Source organism: Myotis yumanensis, unplaced genomic scaffold (assembly GCF_028538775.1).
Source record: "Myotis yumanensis isolate MYYU_CA2020_CCGP unplaced genomic scaffold, mMyoYum1.0.hap1 SCAF_1, whole genome shotgun sequence".
NCBI classification, from domain to species: domain Eukaryota; kingdom Metazoa; phylum Chordata; class Mammalia; order Chiroptera; family Vespertilionidae; genus Myotis; species Myotis yumanensis.
The window spans coordinates 48576501-48594480 of NW_027223752.1; the positions used below are offsets into that span (position 1 = coordinate 48576501).

Here is a 17980-nt window from a genome sequence, read left to right on the forward strand (position 1 = left end):
GAAAAAAAAGAATGTGGATATGTCTGTAAATTACATAGAAATTTGAACCAAATATATTAAATCTTAGTTGATTTTCCATCTTATATGGAAAATATATAAAAATTTAGATCATAAAAATCCTTTTTAACATAAGCATTTAAAATAGCTTTGTATAATATAGAGAATGAATTTTGCATGTCTGAATAAAGAAAATGTACTTTTGCTGAAGGAACCATTACAGGAACCATTTTTTATACTTATAAAATATTTAAAAAGTATAATTTTAAAATAATTTACAGTCTGAGATCTGTCTTCATATTGTTGAAGCACTTAAGATATTAATTAAGTACAAATTACAGGCTCTGTGAGTGTTATGGCCTTTGTATGTAAAGTTATCACCATGGCATTAAGAGAGGTACAAGAAGTGTAACTGAATGCTTATGTTTCATTAAAATGTGTTTGTTTGTTTCCCCATTTTATCAGGATCTTAAATGTATTTCGGCACTGGGTTGAACACCATTTTTATGACTTTGAAAGAGATTTGGAGTTGCTCGAAAGACTAGAATCCTTCATTTCAAGTGTAAGAGGTATATTATTTAAAGGTTTGATTGAATCTTATGTCACACATGAGTTTATTTTTAAATATGTGTGACTTTTAATTTAAAAGCTAAACTAGTTTTCATTTTTAAAAAAACTGAAATAAGATTTGGAATAATATTTAAAGACTCGAAGGAACTTGTATATATTTAGAACCACCTGAAGTCTTAGAACCTTACCTTTTCAAGTTTTTTAGTAGTATCTTTCTTTTAAAGAAGTCAAATGTGCTCTTTAATAAATTTAAGCCATTTATTTTTATCGCATGTCAAGGTTGCCATTCCTTCAACTAATTATATATTTGTATAATTACAAATATTTCCTTAGTCTCTTTAATCTTATTCTTTAGTTTTGAAAAGTTAATAACTTTTTAAATAATGTTTACTTCCCCCTGGAAAAGTGTTTAATACATTTTGGCACCTGAAAGGCAGGAATTTCCTACCTGAAGTAGGAGAACACAGCCCATGAAATGAAAGTCTAGGCCATGAACATTTAAACAGATGTATGTGTCATTAAATGTATGTTATTGAATCAAGAACATTTATATTTTATCTGATAGTATAATGTGTTAATTAAGAATACTATAACTAAGCCTAACTTATTTCATGTACTTGTTTTTTAAGGGAAATTTTACTTAAAATAGAGAATATGATTTCTTTAAATTTTGAGATGTTCAAGATAAAATTTCCAGGTGTACTTTAAAATTATTTATAGTACTAAATTAATTTAAATAATATTGCAATGGAGACACTAAATTGTATGTAATCTAAGAAGCTTTTATAATACACACACGTATTAGAATAAAACAAGTAAATTTTATATTAATGTCTATAGTTAATATCTAAAGGCCTTGTCTATACCATACCTCAGGATAACCAAATAGTTGATTTGTGAAACTTTCTTTTTTAGAAGTATTATAACTAGTAAGTGAAGAAGGATGATAGAATTAGATTACCATTTCTCAATTCCTAGTAACATCACAAAAAGAGAAGTAACTGGACATTCTATGTCTCCTGTTAAAAATATACTAGCAAATATTCGTGTCAAAAATTGACCCTGAATCAGATCAAGTCTCTATGTATCTGATTTCCAGAAAATACAGGGACAGCAAAACATGGCAGTGATACCACAGGGATGGAATTGGCAAAATTCAGACTTGGGGAAACACAGAGTAAAAATAAATTACAAGCAAAATGAGAGATTGAAGGAGACTTGAGACACACTAACTCAGTGCAATGTGTAGATCTCGTTCAAATCCTATTTCAAACCAACTAAAAGAAAACATGAGATAATCAGAGAAATTTGAACACTAATATTTTTTTAATATATTTTTATTGATTTCAGAAAGGAAGGGAGAGGGAAAGGAAGATAGAAACATCAATGATGAGAAAGAATCATTGATTGGCTGCCTCCTGCACACCCCCCACTGGGGATTGAGCCTATAGCCTGGCATGTGCCCTGACCGGGAATCAAACCTCAACCTCCTAGTTCATAGGTCGATGCTCAACCACTGAGCCATGCCAGCCAGACTGAACACTATTTGATGATATTAACAAGTTATTGTCATTTTTTATATGTGATCATGGTATTGTTATTTTTAAAATCTTTAATTTTTAAATAAATATATACTTAAATATTATATTTGTTTTTAAATAACAGGGATTAGATGAAACAAAAGGACACCATTGAGTTGGTCCTTGTTGAAGCTAGATAAATGTTAAACATTATGTAAAGGTTTATGTTATCTATCAAATAAAAGACATTTTTGTTTTGTATCTTTATCTAGGGAAAGCCATGAAGAAATGGGTAGAGTCAATTGCTAAGATCATCAAGAGGAAGAAACAAGCTCAGGCAAATGGAATAAGCCATAATATTACCTTTGAAAATCCACCTCCACCAATTGAATGGCATATCAGCAGACCAGGACAGTTTGAAACATTTGATCTCATGACACTTCATCCAATAGAAATTGCACGTCAGCTGACACTTTTGGAATCTGATCTCTACAGGTAGACATTATCAATAATATGCTGCTCTGTTTTCAAGAAGCTTGAACCTACCTCTGTTTTCAGAACATTTAGTAAATTATTCACGAGTGCTTAAAAATACCTTCATCTATTCTTATCAGCATGATGGAAAGTTTATAGCACAGTTGTTTTTTTGTTTGTTTGTTTTAGTCCTCACCTGAGGATATTTTTCCATTGATTTTCAGAGAGAGTGAAAGAGAGAGGGGAAGACAGAGAGAAACATGGATGTGAGAGAAAACACATCAATTGGTTGCCTCCTGCATGCACCCTGACCAGGGCCCGGGCTGGGGAGGAGACTGCAACCAAGGTACGGAATCGAACCTGGGACCCTTTGGTCCACAGGCTGACGCTCTGTGCACTGAGCCAAACTGGCTACAGCTATAGCACAGTTTTTAACTTCAGTCTGTTCGGCTGGCAAAAGCCTTAAAATGTATTGCTGTATAGGCCCAGATTTGGTATTTAGCAATCCTTCACAAGAGCAGTGGCAGAGAGAATACTAATGCATTAGAACGGCAGCCACTTTCCAAGTAGTCCCTGAGCTCCTACTCCTAATACTACCTCTCTCAGATTGCTTTATTGAGTTGTTTCAGCTAAATCAGTCAGTATAGATGCTAGGCTTTTGGCAACTAAGTAGATAGAATATTGAGTGAGACGAGCTTTATTCTTTTTGCTTTTCTTTTTTTCAGATTCTACATAATCAGAATTTTTCTTGGGAGCTTGGCAGGGTTAGGTTTGTCAGGCAAATAAATAACAAAATTGTTAGAGGAATAAAGATTTCTTAATTTCTTTTAAGGCATATCAAATAACATTAGCTCTTTGAAGTCAATATTAACTTTAAAGAAAAATTATTTCCAAAGTAGTGTGATGATGAGCCATAGTTAAAACTTCCAGCCTGGCCGACATGGCTCATTGGTTGAGCATTGACCTATGAACCAAGAGGTCATGATCAGGGCACATGCCCAGGTTGCAGGCTCGATCCCCAGTAGGGGGTGTGCAGGGGGCAGCTAATCAATGATTCTTATCATTGATATTTCTAACTCTCCCTCTCCCTTTGTCTCTGAAATCAATGAAACTATTTTAAAAAATAAATAAAAAAACAAAAAATCCTTCCAAACCATTTTCTTTCATTTCTACGGATCACTAGACATGTGCTTGGCTATATTTATTTTGATCTGTATTCCATCACCTTTCTTTGCTATGCACCAAAATGTTGCTGGTCCAAATGACATCTCTCTCTCTCTCTCTCCCTCTCTCCTCTCCCTCTCTCCCTCTCTCCCTCTCTCCCTCTCTCCCTCTCTCCCCTTTCCTCCCTGTAAACATGTCCTGGGGTGAGGACTAAAAATATACATATACAGGGTGCCCAAAAAAATGTATACACACTTTAACAGCCGATAGCTCAGTTTTGAAAATGAAATCTATACTAATAATAGAGGAATGTGCAAATTGACCTGGACGCCGTCACGTAATGACCAATCAGAATGGGGGTGGGGCCATGGCAGAGAGCTCTCAGCACGCCTGTGCCGGGGTCTGAAGGGCATAGAGAGGAAGGGATAGCAGATAGGCAGTTAGGGGGATCAGGCCAGGAAGGGAGAGCAGATAGGCAGTTAGGGCAATCAGGCCAGGAGGGGAGAGCAGTTAGGGCCATCAGGCCGGCAAGGGAGCAGTTAGGGACATCAGGCAGGCAGGCAGGTGTGCGGTTAGGAGCCAATGGTTCCGGATTGCGAGAGGGATTCCAGATTGGAGAGGGTGCAGGCCTGGCTGAGGGAACCCCTGGCCCCATGCACGAATTTTGTGCACGGGGCCTCTAGTGTATTTTAATAAACATTGCCTTTATAATTATTTAAAGTGTGTGTATACATTTTTTGGGGACACTGTATATAAAAATAAATTATCCTGATTAGCAGCCATTTTTTTTACAGGGATTACATAGAAAAGTAAGATTATATAAAGTTTAGTGCTAATAGGGAATGTAGGAAGGGATATTCTCCATTAGCACTAGGCAAAAAACTCTGTCTACTTTAGAATTGGGCCTGTGCTTTGCCTTGGCTGTGTTATTCAGAATTTAGCACACAAGTTGGAGGTTGTCAACATCTGACTCAGAGTATCATGTTATTTTTTAAGTAATTTGGAGTTCAGGTTGTTTTTGTTTATTATGTGGGATTTGTGATAAGTAGGAATGGAAGGACTTCTTACTTGAGTTAACAAAGCAGATAGTACTGAATCAAGTTTTTCTTCATATTGTGACTGTTACACGAATAGACATCAGAAAGAAAAAAGCACCTAGCTCTATGTGGACTTGCTTTCAGAACATAGGAATACCTTTGTTAAATGATATGTGTATTATGGAAGATGGGTAACTACATAAAACATTAACACTAAACTAAATTTCTGGTGAAATAATAGAACCACTTTAAGAAAACTTATTTTGCCCTAACCGGTTTGGCTCAGTGGATAGAGCGTCAGCCTGCGGACTGAATGGTCCCAGGTTCGATTCCGGCCAAGGGCATGTACCTTGGTTACAGGCACATCCCCGGTAGGGGGTGTGCAGGAGGCAGCTGATCGATGTTTCTCTCTCATCGATGTTTCTAACTCTCTATCCCTCTCCCTTCCTCTCTGTAAAAAATCATTAAAATATATTTTTTTTTAAAAAAGGAAACTTATTTTAAAAAAATGTTTTTATTGATTTTAGAGAGAGGAAGGGAGAGAGAGAGAGAGAAACATCTATCAGCTGCTCCTGCATGCCCCCTGCTGGGGATTGAGCCCGCAACCCCAATATGCCCTGACCATGAATTGAACCAGTGAATGGGACAACGCTCAACCAACTGAGCCACAACCAGCCAGGGTGCTGGTCAATTTTTTAAATTATGTAACCCTAACTCACTATGTACAATTATTTAATCAGCTCTTTTGTTTGACATTTTTATTAAATATTTCAGGTATTCCAAAAAATGTAGAAAATAATATAATAAGCACTCATGAACAACAAAAGAATTATGAATAAAGTTGAAATCCTTTGTGTAATTCTCTCCAACCCCATTCCTCCTCTTTCTCCCAAGTAATATCACTATCTTATATTTAGTGTTTACTATTCCTGATTATATCTTTATAATTAATATCAATATAAACATTCATTAACAATAGATAGCTTTGTTTCACATTTAAAAATTTTATGTATCATTCTGCAACTTGTTTTTTACTTAAATTGTTTCTGGCTCTTGTTCAAGTTAAGAAATATAGCTCTAGATTTTTTTTTTGTTTTTTTTTTCTTTTTTTTAAAAAAATGTTTTTATTGATTTCAGAGAGAGGAAGGGAGAGGGAGAGAGAGATAGAAGTATCAATGATGAGAGAGAATCATTGATTGGTTGCCTCCTGTATGCCCCCTACTGGGAATTGAGCCCGCTACCCAGGTATGTGCCCTGACTAGGAATCTAATCGTGACCTCCTGGTTCATGGTTTGATGCTCAACCACTAACACCTCCTGGGCTAGTTTGCTTATTTTAATTGCTGTATGGTATTCCATTGTAAGAATACTCCATATTTTATACAGTCTCTTGATGATGAGCCTCTAGGTTGTTTGGGACTTTTCACTCTCACAGACAGTGCTTCACTGAACATTCCTATAAATGTTTTCTTATAACCTGTTGTATCTAGAGTATATACCTAGAGTATAGGTATAGAATTGCTGGATGATCTAGTATGTTGTATATCTTCAGTATTATGAGACATTGACAAATTGCTTTATAAAGTGGCTGTATCAATTTTTACTTCACCCCAGTATTGGAAATTTCTTGTTCTTTCACATTTTTGCCCATTTGGTGTCAGGCTTTTATTAGTCTAACTGAAGTGAAATGGGATTTCATTATGGTTTAATGCTCTTTTCCCTGAGTAAGAGAAAGTATTAATTTATATTTGTGGCTAGTGGGTCTATTCCTCTGTGAATTACTACCTCTTCTTATATTTGTCCATTTATCTTTTAGATTGTGTTTTTCTTATTAAGTATTAGAATTTTAAATAATTTTGATAATCCTTTGTAGGTTAAGTTGCATTGATTTTTGGTTCCACAGGAAAGTTCAACCTTCTGAACTTGTAGGGAGTGTATGGACCAAAGAAGATAAAGAAATAAATTCTCCGAATTTATTAAAAATGATTCGCCATACTACAAATCTTACTCTCTGGTTTGAAAAGTAAGTTTTTACTTACTGTGTCTCATTCTTAATCATAATATTAACTAATATATAAGCCAAAATCCTTGCTGAAAATATATTTTCTATATGAGGTGAGGAAATTGCTTTCTAAACCCTGAATTTTTTTCTTTTTCTTTTTTGTTAGGTGCATTGTGGAAGCAGAAAATTTTGAGGAACGGGTGGCAGTACTAAGTAGAATTATAGAAATTCTGCAAGTTTTTCAAGATTTGAATAATTTCAATGGTGTATTGGAAATAGTCAGTGCAGTAAACTCAGTGTCAGTATACAGACTAGATCATACCTTTGAGGTAAGTTTTGGGCTTAAATATTTCATTATTTTGAGGGAAGGTAAAATTATAAAGAGATTCCTTCTACCACCTATCTTTTGTTGTAAATCTATCTTATTCCCTTAAATGCAATGATTTTAAGATATTAGAAAATTACATCAATATATACTAAGTAAGCCTAGGGTTCATGAAAGAATCTGGGACTTGGGACTTTGTTTAATTAAAATATGCTTACTAAAAATGTAATGAAGTTCCAAATGGATTTTTTTTCAACAGCACATTGATTGATAGCTTTAAATAATGACAAAGGATTTCAGATATAAGTATACAAATTATTCTAATCATCTTTGGTAGATTGAGAAATAATAACATGGAGAGAACCCTTTCTAAAACCTAAATTTATTTGTTTTTTCAAATCATAAAGTAGTATATGTTTAGTGTTTATTATAGAAAATTCAGAAGATACAGAAAGTATAGAAGGGATATTTCACATGTTTTTAATAATAAAATTTAGATCATATTGTACATAGATTTTTATGGCCTGTACCTTTTTATCATAAATATTTTCTTGGTGGTTTTTAAAAAAATATATTTCATTGATTTTTTTTATAGCGAGGAAGGGAGAGGGATAGAGAGTTAGTTAGAAACATCAATGAGAGAGAAACATCGATCAGCTACCTCCTGCACACCCCCTACTGGGGATGTGCCCATAAGTACATGCCCTTGACCGGAATCAAACCTGGGACCCTTTAGTCTGCAGGCCGATGCTCTATCCACTGAGCCAAACCGGTTAGGTCATGTTTTCTTGTTTTATTAGCTTATCTTCAAAAACAAATTTTTAATGACTGAGTTATTTTCTATCCAGTGATATAAACCATAATTTATTTTACACACTATTGTGGGACAATTAAGCTACTTCTGATTTTTTTGCTGTGGTAAGTAATTTAACATGGAACATCCATTTACAGAAATCTTTGTAAGAATTTGATTATTTCCCTAGAATAAATTTCTAGAGGTGGAATAGCTGGCTCAGAGTATTTGTATCTTTTAAGACTTTTGATAATATCATCAAGGCACTTTCTAGCAAGATATGATAAATCCCTCTGGCTATTATCTTGCTAAAAACTTAATTACAGATTTCATAGCCCAGAGAAAAACCTTTTTAGATATTTAAAAAAAAAAAATAAGTAGTAAGGTTGAATGTCTTTAAATGTATTTATTGGCCATTTTACTTTCTTCTTTGTAATTTATATACTCTTACTGGTATTTGGATGTTTGCATCTTATTAATTTTTACCATCTTTTATATATTAAAGATATTAACACCTAGTCAAATATTGCCCAGGTATTTCTTCAGTTTCTATTTGTCTTTATTTAACTGCTTTTTAAAAAATTTATATGTCTTTATATACGAAGTTTTATCATTTTTATTTAGTTAAACATATCAATCATTCATTTATGAATTCTTCCTTTGTTTTTGTACCCAGAAAATCTTTTTTATTGTCTAAGTCAGCGGTTCTCAACCTGTGGGTCGCGACCCCTTTGGGAGTCGAACGACTCTTTCACAGGGGTCACCTAAATACATCCTGCATATCAGATATTTACATTACGATTCATAACTAGCAAAATTACAGTTATGAAGTAGCAATGAAAATAATTTTATGGTTGGGGGTCACCACAACATGAGGAACTGTATTAAAGGGTCTCGGCATTAGGAAGGTTGAGAATCACTGGTCTAAGTGAAGGATAAAATGTTAGAGGCACAGCAATGCAAATATATTTCCTTTGACAATGTGAATTTTTATAGTCTTTCTGGAAAGTGATCTGGCAATAAATGTTAAAATTAAAATGTGCATAGTCTTAGATCCAGAAATAAAAGAGCCAGACTATAAAGTTAATGTACAAAGATGTAATTTCTGGCCGAAACCGGTTTGGCTCAGTGGATAGAGCGTCGGCCTGCGGACTGAAAGGTCCCAGGTTCGAATCCGGTCAAGGGCATGTACCTGGGTTGTGGGCACATCCCCAGTGGGAGGTGTGCAGGAGGCAGCTGATCGATGTTTCTCTCTCATCGATGTTTCTGACTCTCTATCTCTCTCCCTTCCTCTCTGTAAAAAATCAATAAAATATATTTAAAAAAAAAAAAAAGATGTAATTTCTGTAGCATTAACTGTGGCAACAGAAAACTAGAAATAACCTGGATGTTCATCAATAAGAGAATGATTGAATACGTTGTCCTACTCCTATAATGTAGAATATTGTTCAACTATAGAAAAAAAAAGTTAATAAGGATCTATATGTATGTCTTGGAAGAGTATTTGTGATATTTTGGGGAAAAGTCATTTAAAAAACATCAGAATAATGAGTATAATATGATTTCATTTTGATGTAACAAACAGAACAAACATTATACATGTAAGTGAAGTTGTATGAGCATTGAGAATAGTGTGGAAGGATACATACATTTTTCTTAACATTGGTTCTTTCAGAGGGTTGTGATTAGAGGGGAGTGGAGGATAAATGGCTTTCATGTATGTTTTTTCTATTTGGGTGTTTTCATTTTGTTGATTTGTATGAACTTTTTATGTATTAAAGATATTAACAGTCAAATAGTGCCAAATATTAGTCTTTTAATAAATTCAATTCTGATTTTGAAATATTCTTAGTATATTTAGTTTGAGAAGTTCAGATTTAGTTTCTTATAATATTGTGTGCAGAACAATATTCTGAAAATGTGTATTAGGTATAAAGAATAAAAATATAAAGAACACCTCTATACATGGCATCTAATTTAAGAACTTCTACAAATTCAATTTCTTTTCTTGTCCCTTCAGAGCCAGCTACCCTTTTGATTCTGAATTTCATGCTTATTCCCTTTTCTCCTTTCCTTTCCTTTCTTTTTTTTTTTTTTTTTTAGTCCTCACCTGAGGACATGCTTAGAGAGCGGAAGGGAGAAAGAGAGAAACATCAATTGGTTGCCTTCTGTAAGTTCCCACCAATCATTCTTTTTCAAGAGTGACTACTCCTGACCCCTTTGTTCTTCTATATACATTTAAGAATCAGCTTAAGTTTCATTTTTTTTAAAAGTTTGGATTTTGATAGGAATTGCATGGTTTTTGTAAATCAGTTAGTGAAGAGCTTACGTTTTTACAGTGTCTTCCCAACCATGACATGAACATAGCATATGTTTCCGTTAGTTAGTTAGTTAGTTAGTTTGTTTGTTTGTTTAATAAGGTTCATGGTTTTCTTGATGGAAATCTCACATCTCTTTGGTTAGATTTGTAATAAGTTAAAGGAAATACATTGAATGGTTCTCCATCAGGCATAATATTTGCTGTGGGGGTGTGTGTGTATATATACTATCAGGTTAAAATAATGTAATTAATTTTAATAAGAAAATAGAATAATGAAATATAAAATAAATGACTCTGCTTACTTGACTTAGTAAATTTTTATTTAGTTCTTGTCTTCTCACAGCCTTCTCCTTATCAAAACCTTGCCATAGCCTCAAAATATCTTTCAGTGGAAGAATATTTGAACACTAGGAAATCATATTTCTCTCCTAAAGCTATAACTTGAAACTCTGTGTTAATCAGAATTATAAATAATGAGGTCCAGAGGAAGAATTTTTTTGTTGTTTAATCCTCTAATTTATGTTAGAAAAAAAACTAGGTTTTTAAGTTTTATATTTATAGATATCAGAAGATAAATTTCAGGCAAGTGCAGAAAGGAATACTTATCTCTTAATTTAAAAAATTGTTTTATCAAATATTTATAAAAATGTATAAAGTTAAAAGCTCTGCATTCATAAAATATGATTGAACTGTAAAAACAAGTTATACTTAATTATATATTTGAAAGGCCTTGCAGGAAAGAAAAAGGAAAATTTTGGATGAAGCTGTGGAATTAAGTCAAGATCACTTTAAAAAATACTTAGTAAAACTTAAGTCAATCAATCCACCTTGTGTGCCTTTTTTTGGTAAGTTACTAGGTGTGTACTTATATTTTGGGGGAAAGTGTACTAGTATTGTATACAAAAGAAACCATCCTTGAGAAGCAGATTGTCCTTATTTGATACCTGAGAGCATCTACTTTTATTAGCTATCTATATTAATAAATAAAACTTAAACTCTCTATTTCCTTACCTGTAAAATGAAGACTGATAATACCTCATAGAGCTGTTATAAGGAGCTCTCTGGGGTCTCTTCTATAAGAGAACATATCTCATTCATGACGGCTCCACCCTCATGACTTAGACACCTCTGAAAGGCCCCACCTCCTAAAACCATCATATTGGGCATTAGGATTTCAACATGACTTTTGAGCATTCATACCATAGCATGCATGAGTGTACACACCCACACTCGCGCACACAACTGGTTGTGACAACCAGAAATGTCTCCAGACATTCCCAAATGTCCCCTAGGGAACAAAATTGCCCCCAGATGAGAGCTACTGATTTAAATAAATCAATAATTACGCATGAAAAAGGAACTAAAATTTTCTTACTGTCCCAGAATGAGGAATAATACTTTTTCTGTTTAAATTATGGGCTTTGGGGAACAAAATTAGTTTATAAATCTCTAGTCTTATTAATTAGAATTAGCTTAAAATTTATTTATCAGTAATCATTTAAGATCATTGGCATTAGATATTATAACCAAATATTAAAATGGTTAGAATAGATTTAGCACTACAGTTTAGACTTTGTGAACGAATCCCTTTTATTTTAGGCTACTAGTCTAAGAAATGACAAATTAAGCTTTTTCAAAACCCTAATATTTTTATTTTAAATTACTTCCATGTTAAATTCTTAATGTAGAGTTAATTATTATGTCTGTCAGACTTATCAACACTCAGGAGTAGAATTGCTGGATTTTAGGATATCTTTCAACTTTTCTAAATAGGTTGTTTTTCCCAAATGGTTAAATAACCAGTTTTATAATTTTTCTTCAAATACATTTTTACTAGGAATATATTTAACAAATATTCTGAAGACTGAAGAAGGAAATAATGATTTTTTAAAGAAGAAAGGGAAAGATTTAATCAATTTCAGTAAGAGGAGGAAAGTGGCTGAAATTACTGGAGAAATTCAGCAGTATCAAAATCAACCTTATTGCTTACGGATTGAACCAGAAATGAGGGTAAATATTTTTTTTGGCTTATCTTTAAAAGAGAACATGTTAATTCCTGTCATCTCTTAAAAATGTCATAACCACACATTTGCTATATATTTTTCTATGAAAATAAGATAATTTTGTTAATAATTAATGAACAGATAGACATGGCAAATATTACATATTCTATATTAACAATCTAAAGTTAATTGTTATTAGGTATTTTCTCTTGAAAATATTGCTTTTTTGTATAACTGGTTCAAGTAACACTTGCAAAAAATGTATGAGAAATGGAATGAAAGAACCTTTCTGATGTTCATGCAGTAAAAAGAAAATCCACTACTAGTACTATCACTGATTGGTATCTATTTTAGGTATTTTACATACCAATAAAACATTAATTAATACCTTCATAAGAACACTGGGTTTAAATACAAAGGTGCTCGTAGAATAGTATGTATATATGCATAGCAAAAAATTATTTTTTTAAACATTCTATCAAATCAGTGGTTCTCAACCTTCTGGCCCTTTAAATACAGTTCCTCATGTTGTGACCCAACCATAAAATTATTTTCGTTGCTACTTCATAACTAATGTTGCTACTGTTATGAATCGTAATGTAAATATCTGATATGCAGGATGGTTGTAGGCGACCCCTGAGGAAGGGTTGTTTGACCGCCAAAGGGGTCACGACCCACAGGTTGAGAACCGCTGTATCAAATGATGTTTTATTTTCAGCAATAATTCCTAATATTGATTCTGTGGTACTGTAAGATGTGGAATACCTTCTAAATTAGAGTAAATTATGATATATTTATGAAATGAATTTTATTGTTTTATACTTATTTGAAATTCAGAACATAAAATAACTATCCGAATAAGTTCACCTCACATTAAAAATTATGCTAAACTTTCAGATGTAGTCTGCAGATTGGGCACATTGAATGAAAATGGCCACCATTCTTCCCTCCTAAATTATAAGATGGTAACTGTTCTTTGTTCCCAGTTCAAAACAAAGTACTCTAAAATCCTAAGAAAGAATGACCTGTGGTGTGATCCCAATTTTTCATAACAAATGTAATCTAGGTATCCATAAGCATTCATACACAGTTAAAACAAGGATATTTTAATAGTGAAACATTAACAGTCAAATCTGTGGTTAATGAGATTACTGTTTATTTGTCTTTTTTCACTTTACTAAATCATTTAAATTTTCTACCTAAAACTGAAACTTAAGCTTATAAAATATTATCTCATAAAGAAAAAGGTTATTTTACTCTATAAGTTTGTTTATTATTGTTCTCTAAATTGCTTTTGAATAAACTTTTGTCCAGTTTAGCTCTCCTTTTTTCTGATTGTCAAAGTTTCATTGTGGATTAAAACTATAATTCTGTTGTAAACACTTTTGATAATTTACTAGTGATGATAATTTTATTGTTATAATGAGTAGGGATCATATTAACTGAGGGATAAAGCCATTATGTGGTAATAAGTGAAAATCTGTTCATCTTCTTAATAGAACTTTAAGACTAGAATATATAACTTTTATACAATTTTATTCGAAAGCAGAAAGATTGGAAAAATAAATCTTTGTCCACTTTCAGACATTATGATCTCTTTGTTGATAAAATAAATGTCTTAACAAGATCTAAAACATATACTTATGGATATTTAATTCCAGCGGTTCTTTGAAAACCTTAACCCCATGGGAAGTGCTTCTGAAAAAGAGTTTACAGATTATTTGTTCAACAAATCACTAGAAATTGAACCCCGAAACTGCAAACAGCCACCTCGATTTGTAAGTTCATTACAATTTTGAAAAAAAATGTTTTTAATACAATATTATCTTCAATGTTTAACAACGTATTTCCATTAAAAGTGTAATTTACTTGAATAGCTGGGTCTCTTTTAATCCTTACCTGAGGATATGTTGTTGTTTTTTAATTGATTTTAGAGAGACAGAAGGGGAAAGGGGGAGAGAAAAGGAGGGATAAGGGGAGAGAAAGGAAGGGAGAGGGGGAAGAGAGAGAGAGAGAGAGAGAGAGAGAGAGAGAGAGAAGGAAGGGAGGAACATTGATTGGTTGCTTTCATACATACCCCAACTGGGGATGGAGCATACAACCTTTTGGGATATGGGACAATGCTCCAACTGACTGAGCCGCCCAGCCAGGGCTTGAAGAGCTAGTTTTAATGTTTTGTTTTACAGTAGTATACTATTTCTAAAATTACATATATTGTGGGGGAAAATGTTAACCTTTTAATAAAATCTAGTTTATCATTTATCTTAGTACCACTTACTTATCTGTTCACTTTTTATCCATCCTAATGTAAGGGGGAAAGCTGTGAGAAAGTGAGAACCTAAAATGACAGGTAGCTGGATGAAACAGGAAATGGAAAGACCTGAAAAATAAGCAGGTGTATCGTGGTTCTTCTGGCTCGACCATGACTCCTGCCATTAGAGCACCATGGTTGTCACTAGAACCCACCTCTTTTGTTAAAATTTGCTGCTACAGTTCCTAGTTATTCCTTGGGTTTACAGTGGCAATCAGAATAGTGGAAGACCAATTCTTAGTAGCTAGAAGTGAAGCAAGATGTGAAAGGAAGTAAAAACACTTGGGCCAAGCAGTACGCTTGTAGTTTCATATTACCTCATTTCTACAGCAGATATGCATCTTACTCTAGTTTTACCAACATAAAAACTGAGGCTCAAAGGAGTTTAAATAACTTTTTTAGAGCTGCATAGCTAAGATATTGACATAGTTGAGATTTTAATTCAAGTTATCTGAATCTGAATTTCATGTGTTTTTATTTCACTATAAGAATTTTTTAAAGAGAGCAGATTAAGGTGGTAGGACAATGATAGCAGTTTCTCTAAAGACTTTAGAGTGGCATTGTAGAAGTTGGTCATTTACTATTACGAAGAAAAAAGCAAGGTCTCTTTTTTTTTTTTTTTTTTTTTTTGGAAGCACTTATCATAATATGTGGCATATATTATATCCACAGTAAATATTTGTAAAATTGATACCAGTGACTTGAAGGCTGAAGTGTTTTGAGAGTAAAAAGTTATTCACACAGATTTTTAAGAATTTTATTTCTGCAGTATGAAAAGAGGTTTACTTATATTCAAGTCCATCTTAAAATTAAGCCAATCAAACCCCAAAGTATTCTTTTTTAAAAATTGAATTTATTGGGATGACATCCTATATAATAAAAGCCTAATACACAAATCGACCAAACAGCTGAATGACTAGCGTAACGACTGGCGCTATGACATGCACTGACCACCAGGGGCCAGATGCTCAACACAGGCGTTGCCCCCAGCCCACAGGCCCCAGGCCAGCCAAGGCTGGTGCCAGCGGGCCCCCGCCCCCGATCACCCTGCTGGTTGCCCGCAGAGGGAGGCAACTGGCAGCAGTGGCAGTGGGGCCGGCGAGTGGGCAGCACCAGGCCAGCAAGGCAGGTGCCAGCAAGGGCCCCACAGATTGGCCCTGATCGCCGGCCAGGCCTAGGGACCTTACCCGTGCACGAATTTTGTGCACTGGGCCTCTAGTTGCTTAACAAAACTTTACAGGTTTCAAGCGTACAATTCAATAAAACATTATCTACATACTGTACTGTATTGTGAACCCATTACCCAAAGTAAAGTGTCTTTCTGTCCCCATTTTTCCCCCTTTGCCCACTTTCACCTCCCCCCAACCCTCTTTCCCTCTGGCTATCACCACACTGTTGTCTGTGTCTACGTGTCATATATCCAAAGTATTTTACTAGAATGTTGGGACGTTACTGTACCCTTATAACTATACAGGGATTGGACCTAAACTGGCAGTCGGATATCCCTCTCACAATCCAGGACTGGTGGCTCCCAACCACTCGCGTGCCTGCCTGTCTGATCACCCCCTAACCACTTCCCTGCGAGCCCGGTTGCCCCCAACTGCCCTCCCCTGCTGGCCCGTCACCCCCAACTGCCCTCCCCTGCCAACCCAGTTGCCCCCAACTGACCTCCCCTGCCAGCCATCTTGTGCCCACAGTGTGGCAGCCATCTTGTGTGAGGGCATGACAGTCAATTTGCATATTACCTCTTTATTATATAGGATGCTAAGAATTAAAGTAGCACTAACTCGTAAAAATAAAAATACATGCAAATTAGTAATGATAATTATGTTTGCTTTTCCTAGCCCAGGAAATCAACTTTCTCTTTAAAATCTCCTGGAATAAGGCCTAATACAGGCCGACATGGCTCTACCTCAGGCACTTTACGAGGTCATCCAACACCTTTAGAAAGAGAACCATGTAAAATAAGCTTTAGTCGGATTGCTGAAACTGAGCTTGAGTCAACAGTGTCAGCACCAACCTCTCCAAATACACCATCTACTCCACCAGTATCTGCTTCTTCAGACCTTAGTGTGTTTTTAGATGTGGATCTGAACAGTTCCTGTGGTATGTATTTGATGTAAACTATTTGGTTAAAAAAAAGGAATCTTGTGTTTAAGGTAATTCTCATCATTTTAATTAGAGAACTATAGAATCCTTTTCAAACTCTATTAGCATAGAAAGTGACAGTGAAATGTGAAAACAGTGATTAACACAAGGAAGTAAAACATCATTCCTGCATTGTTTTTGCACATTATTTTCTAATTTATTCATTCAACAACATTTATATAGTACCTTTTGAGCACCACTACTCTAAAGAGAGCAATAGACAATGAATAAGAAAACAGGCAGATAAGTTCTGTGAAGGAAATTTAAAAAGAGACTGTGATAGAGAGGAAACTAATGCCGATAAAGAAAAAACTGCATTCTAAGTACAGAGTATTGGGTTCATTTCTTTAAAATACTTAGATGGCAAAAGATGATGATAAAATTCTGTACTCTGTGTGTATTATTGCATGTTACTTTGTGCAGACATATTAAAAAATAAGAATCATACATATCTTTCTTTTCAAATTAATTTTTCTCATTCCCATAGGCAGCAATAGCATCTTTGCTCCAGTTCTCTTGCCACATTCAAGTAAGAATTTTAGTTGATTCTAATGAAATGATTATAAAGATAATAATTAAGTTGATTAAATTTGTATATGAGTATTTGGGGTTTAACAGCATTTTTAAAATTTGATATTTGAGTGAAATTCTTATAATAAATTGGATATTTGCTTACAACTGGGTACTATTTAAACTTTACTATAGTTTGTTTTCATCATTTTGCAGTCTATGTTTTAGGAGCTATGTGACCATTGAACACATTACTTAGCATCTGTAAGCTTGTTAAGGATCAAATGATATAACTTACGTAGAGCATAACTGGGCATGGAATGAAAAATGATTTCATATCAGTTATCTCTTCTCTTCTCCACCCCGTCCAATTCACTTTCCCATAAGCATAATATACTAAATGTTTTTTAGGTTCTCAGGCTAGCCCATGATCACTTATTTCTTCACATGATCTTATTAAAGCAGTATTTTGAGTAAATCACTATTCTGCTATTCCTAATTATTTCATAATTTATGATGTAAATGTCACCTTTCTTTCTATGGTCATTTATTTAAAACAATAACTCAGGAAGGACATAGCATCTTTGGGAATAAATCTTTCATTCTGGAGGACTTCTGCTTCTATCATAGTAAAATGTATATGATTTAGATAGTAGCAAGAGAGCCCCTTGTCTTATGAGAAAAGTAAGTTTATTCTTTTAAATGTTTAATTCCAAACTTTATTTTAATTTTTTAAAAAGCAAATAATGCTAAAACACTTGAAATTAACAGCCGTTCCCTATCATAAACTAGTGTCCCGTGTCTGAA

At 34.0% G+C, this 17980-nt stretch overlaps 1 protein-coding gene across 2 annotated transcripts in view; it reads left to right on the forward strand.

Annotated features, from left to right (window-relative positions):
* Positions 1-17980, forward strand: part of SOS2 (SOS Ras/Rho guanine nucleotide exchange factor 2) — a 96897-nt gene that overhangs the window by 73507 nt on the left and 5410 nt on the right. Inside the window, exons 13-21 of one of the 2 annotated variants that reach the window (XM_070420105.1) lie at positions 463-566; positions 2360-2582; positions 6665-6784; positions 6930-7092; positions 10929-11046; positions 12039-12211; positions 13866-13982; positions 16360-16621; positions 17151-17192. In XM_070420105.1, the coding sequence (XP_070276206.1) occupies positions 463-566; positions 2360-2582; positions 6665-6784; positions 6930-7092; positions 10929-11046; positions 12039-12211; positions 13866-13982; positions 16360-16621; positions 17151-17192 (1322 nt within the window). The remainder of the gene's footprint in view (positions 1-462; positions 567-2359; positions 2583-6664; positions 6785-6929; positions 7093-10928; positions 11047-12038; positions 12212-13865; positions 13983-16359; positions 16622-17150; positions 17193-17980) is intronic. The other variant, XM_070420113.1, reaches the window with a different exon arrangement.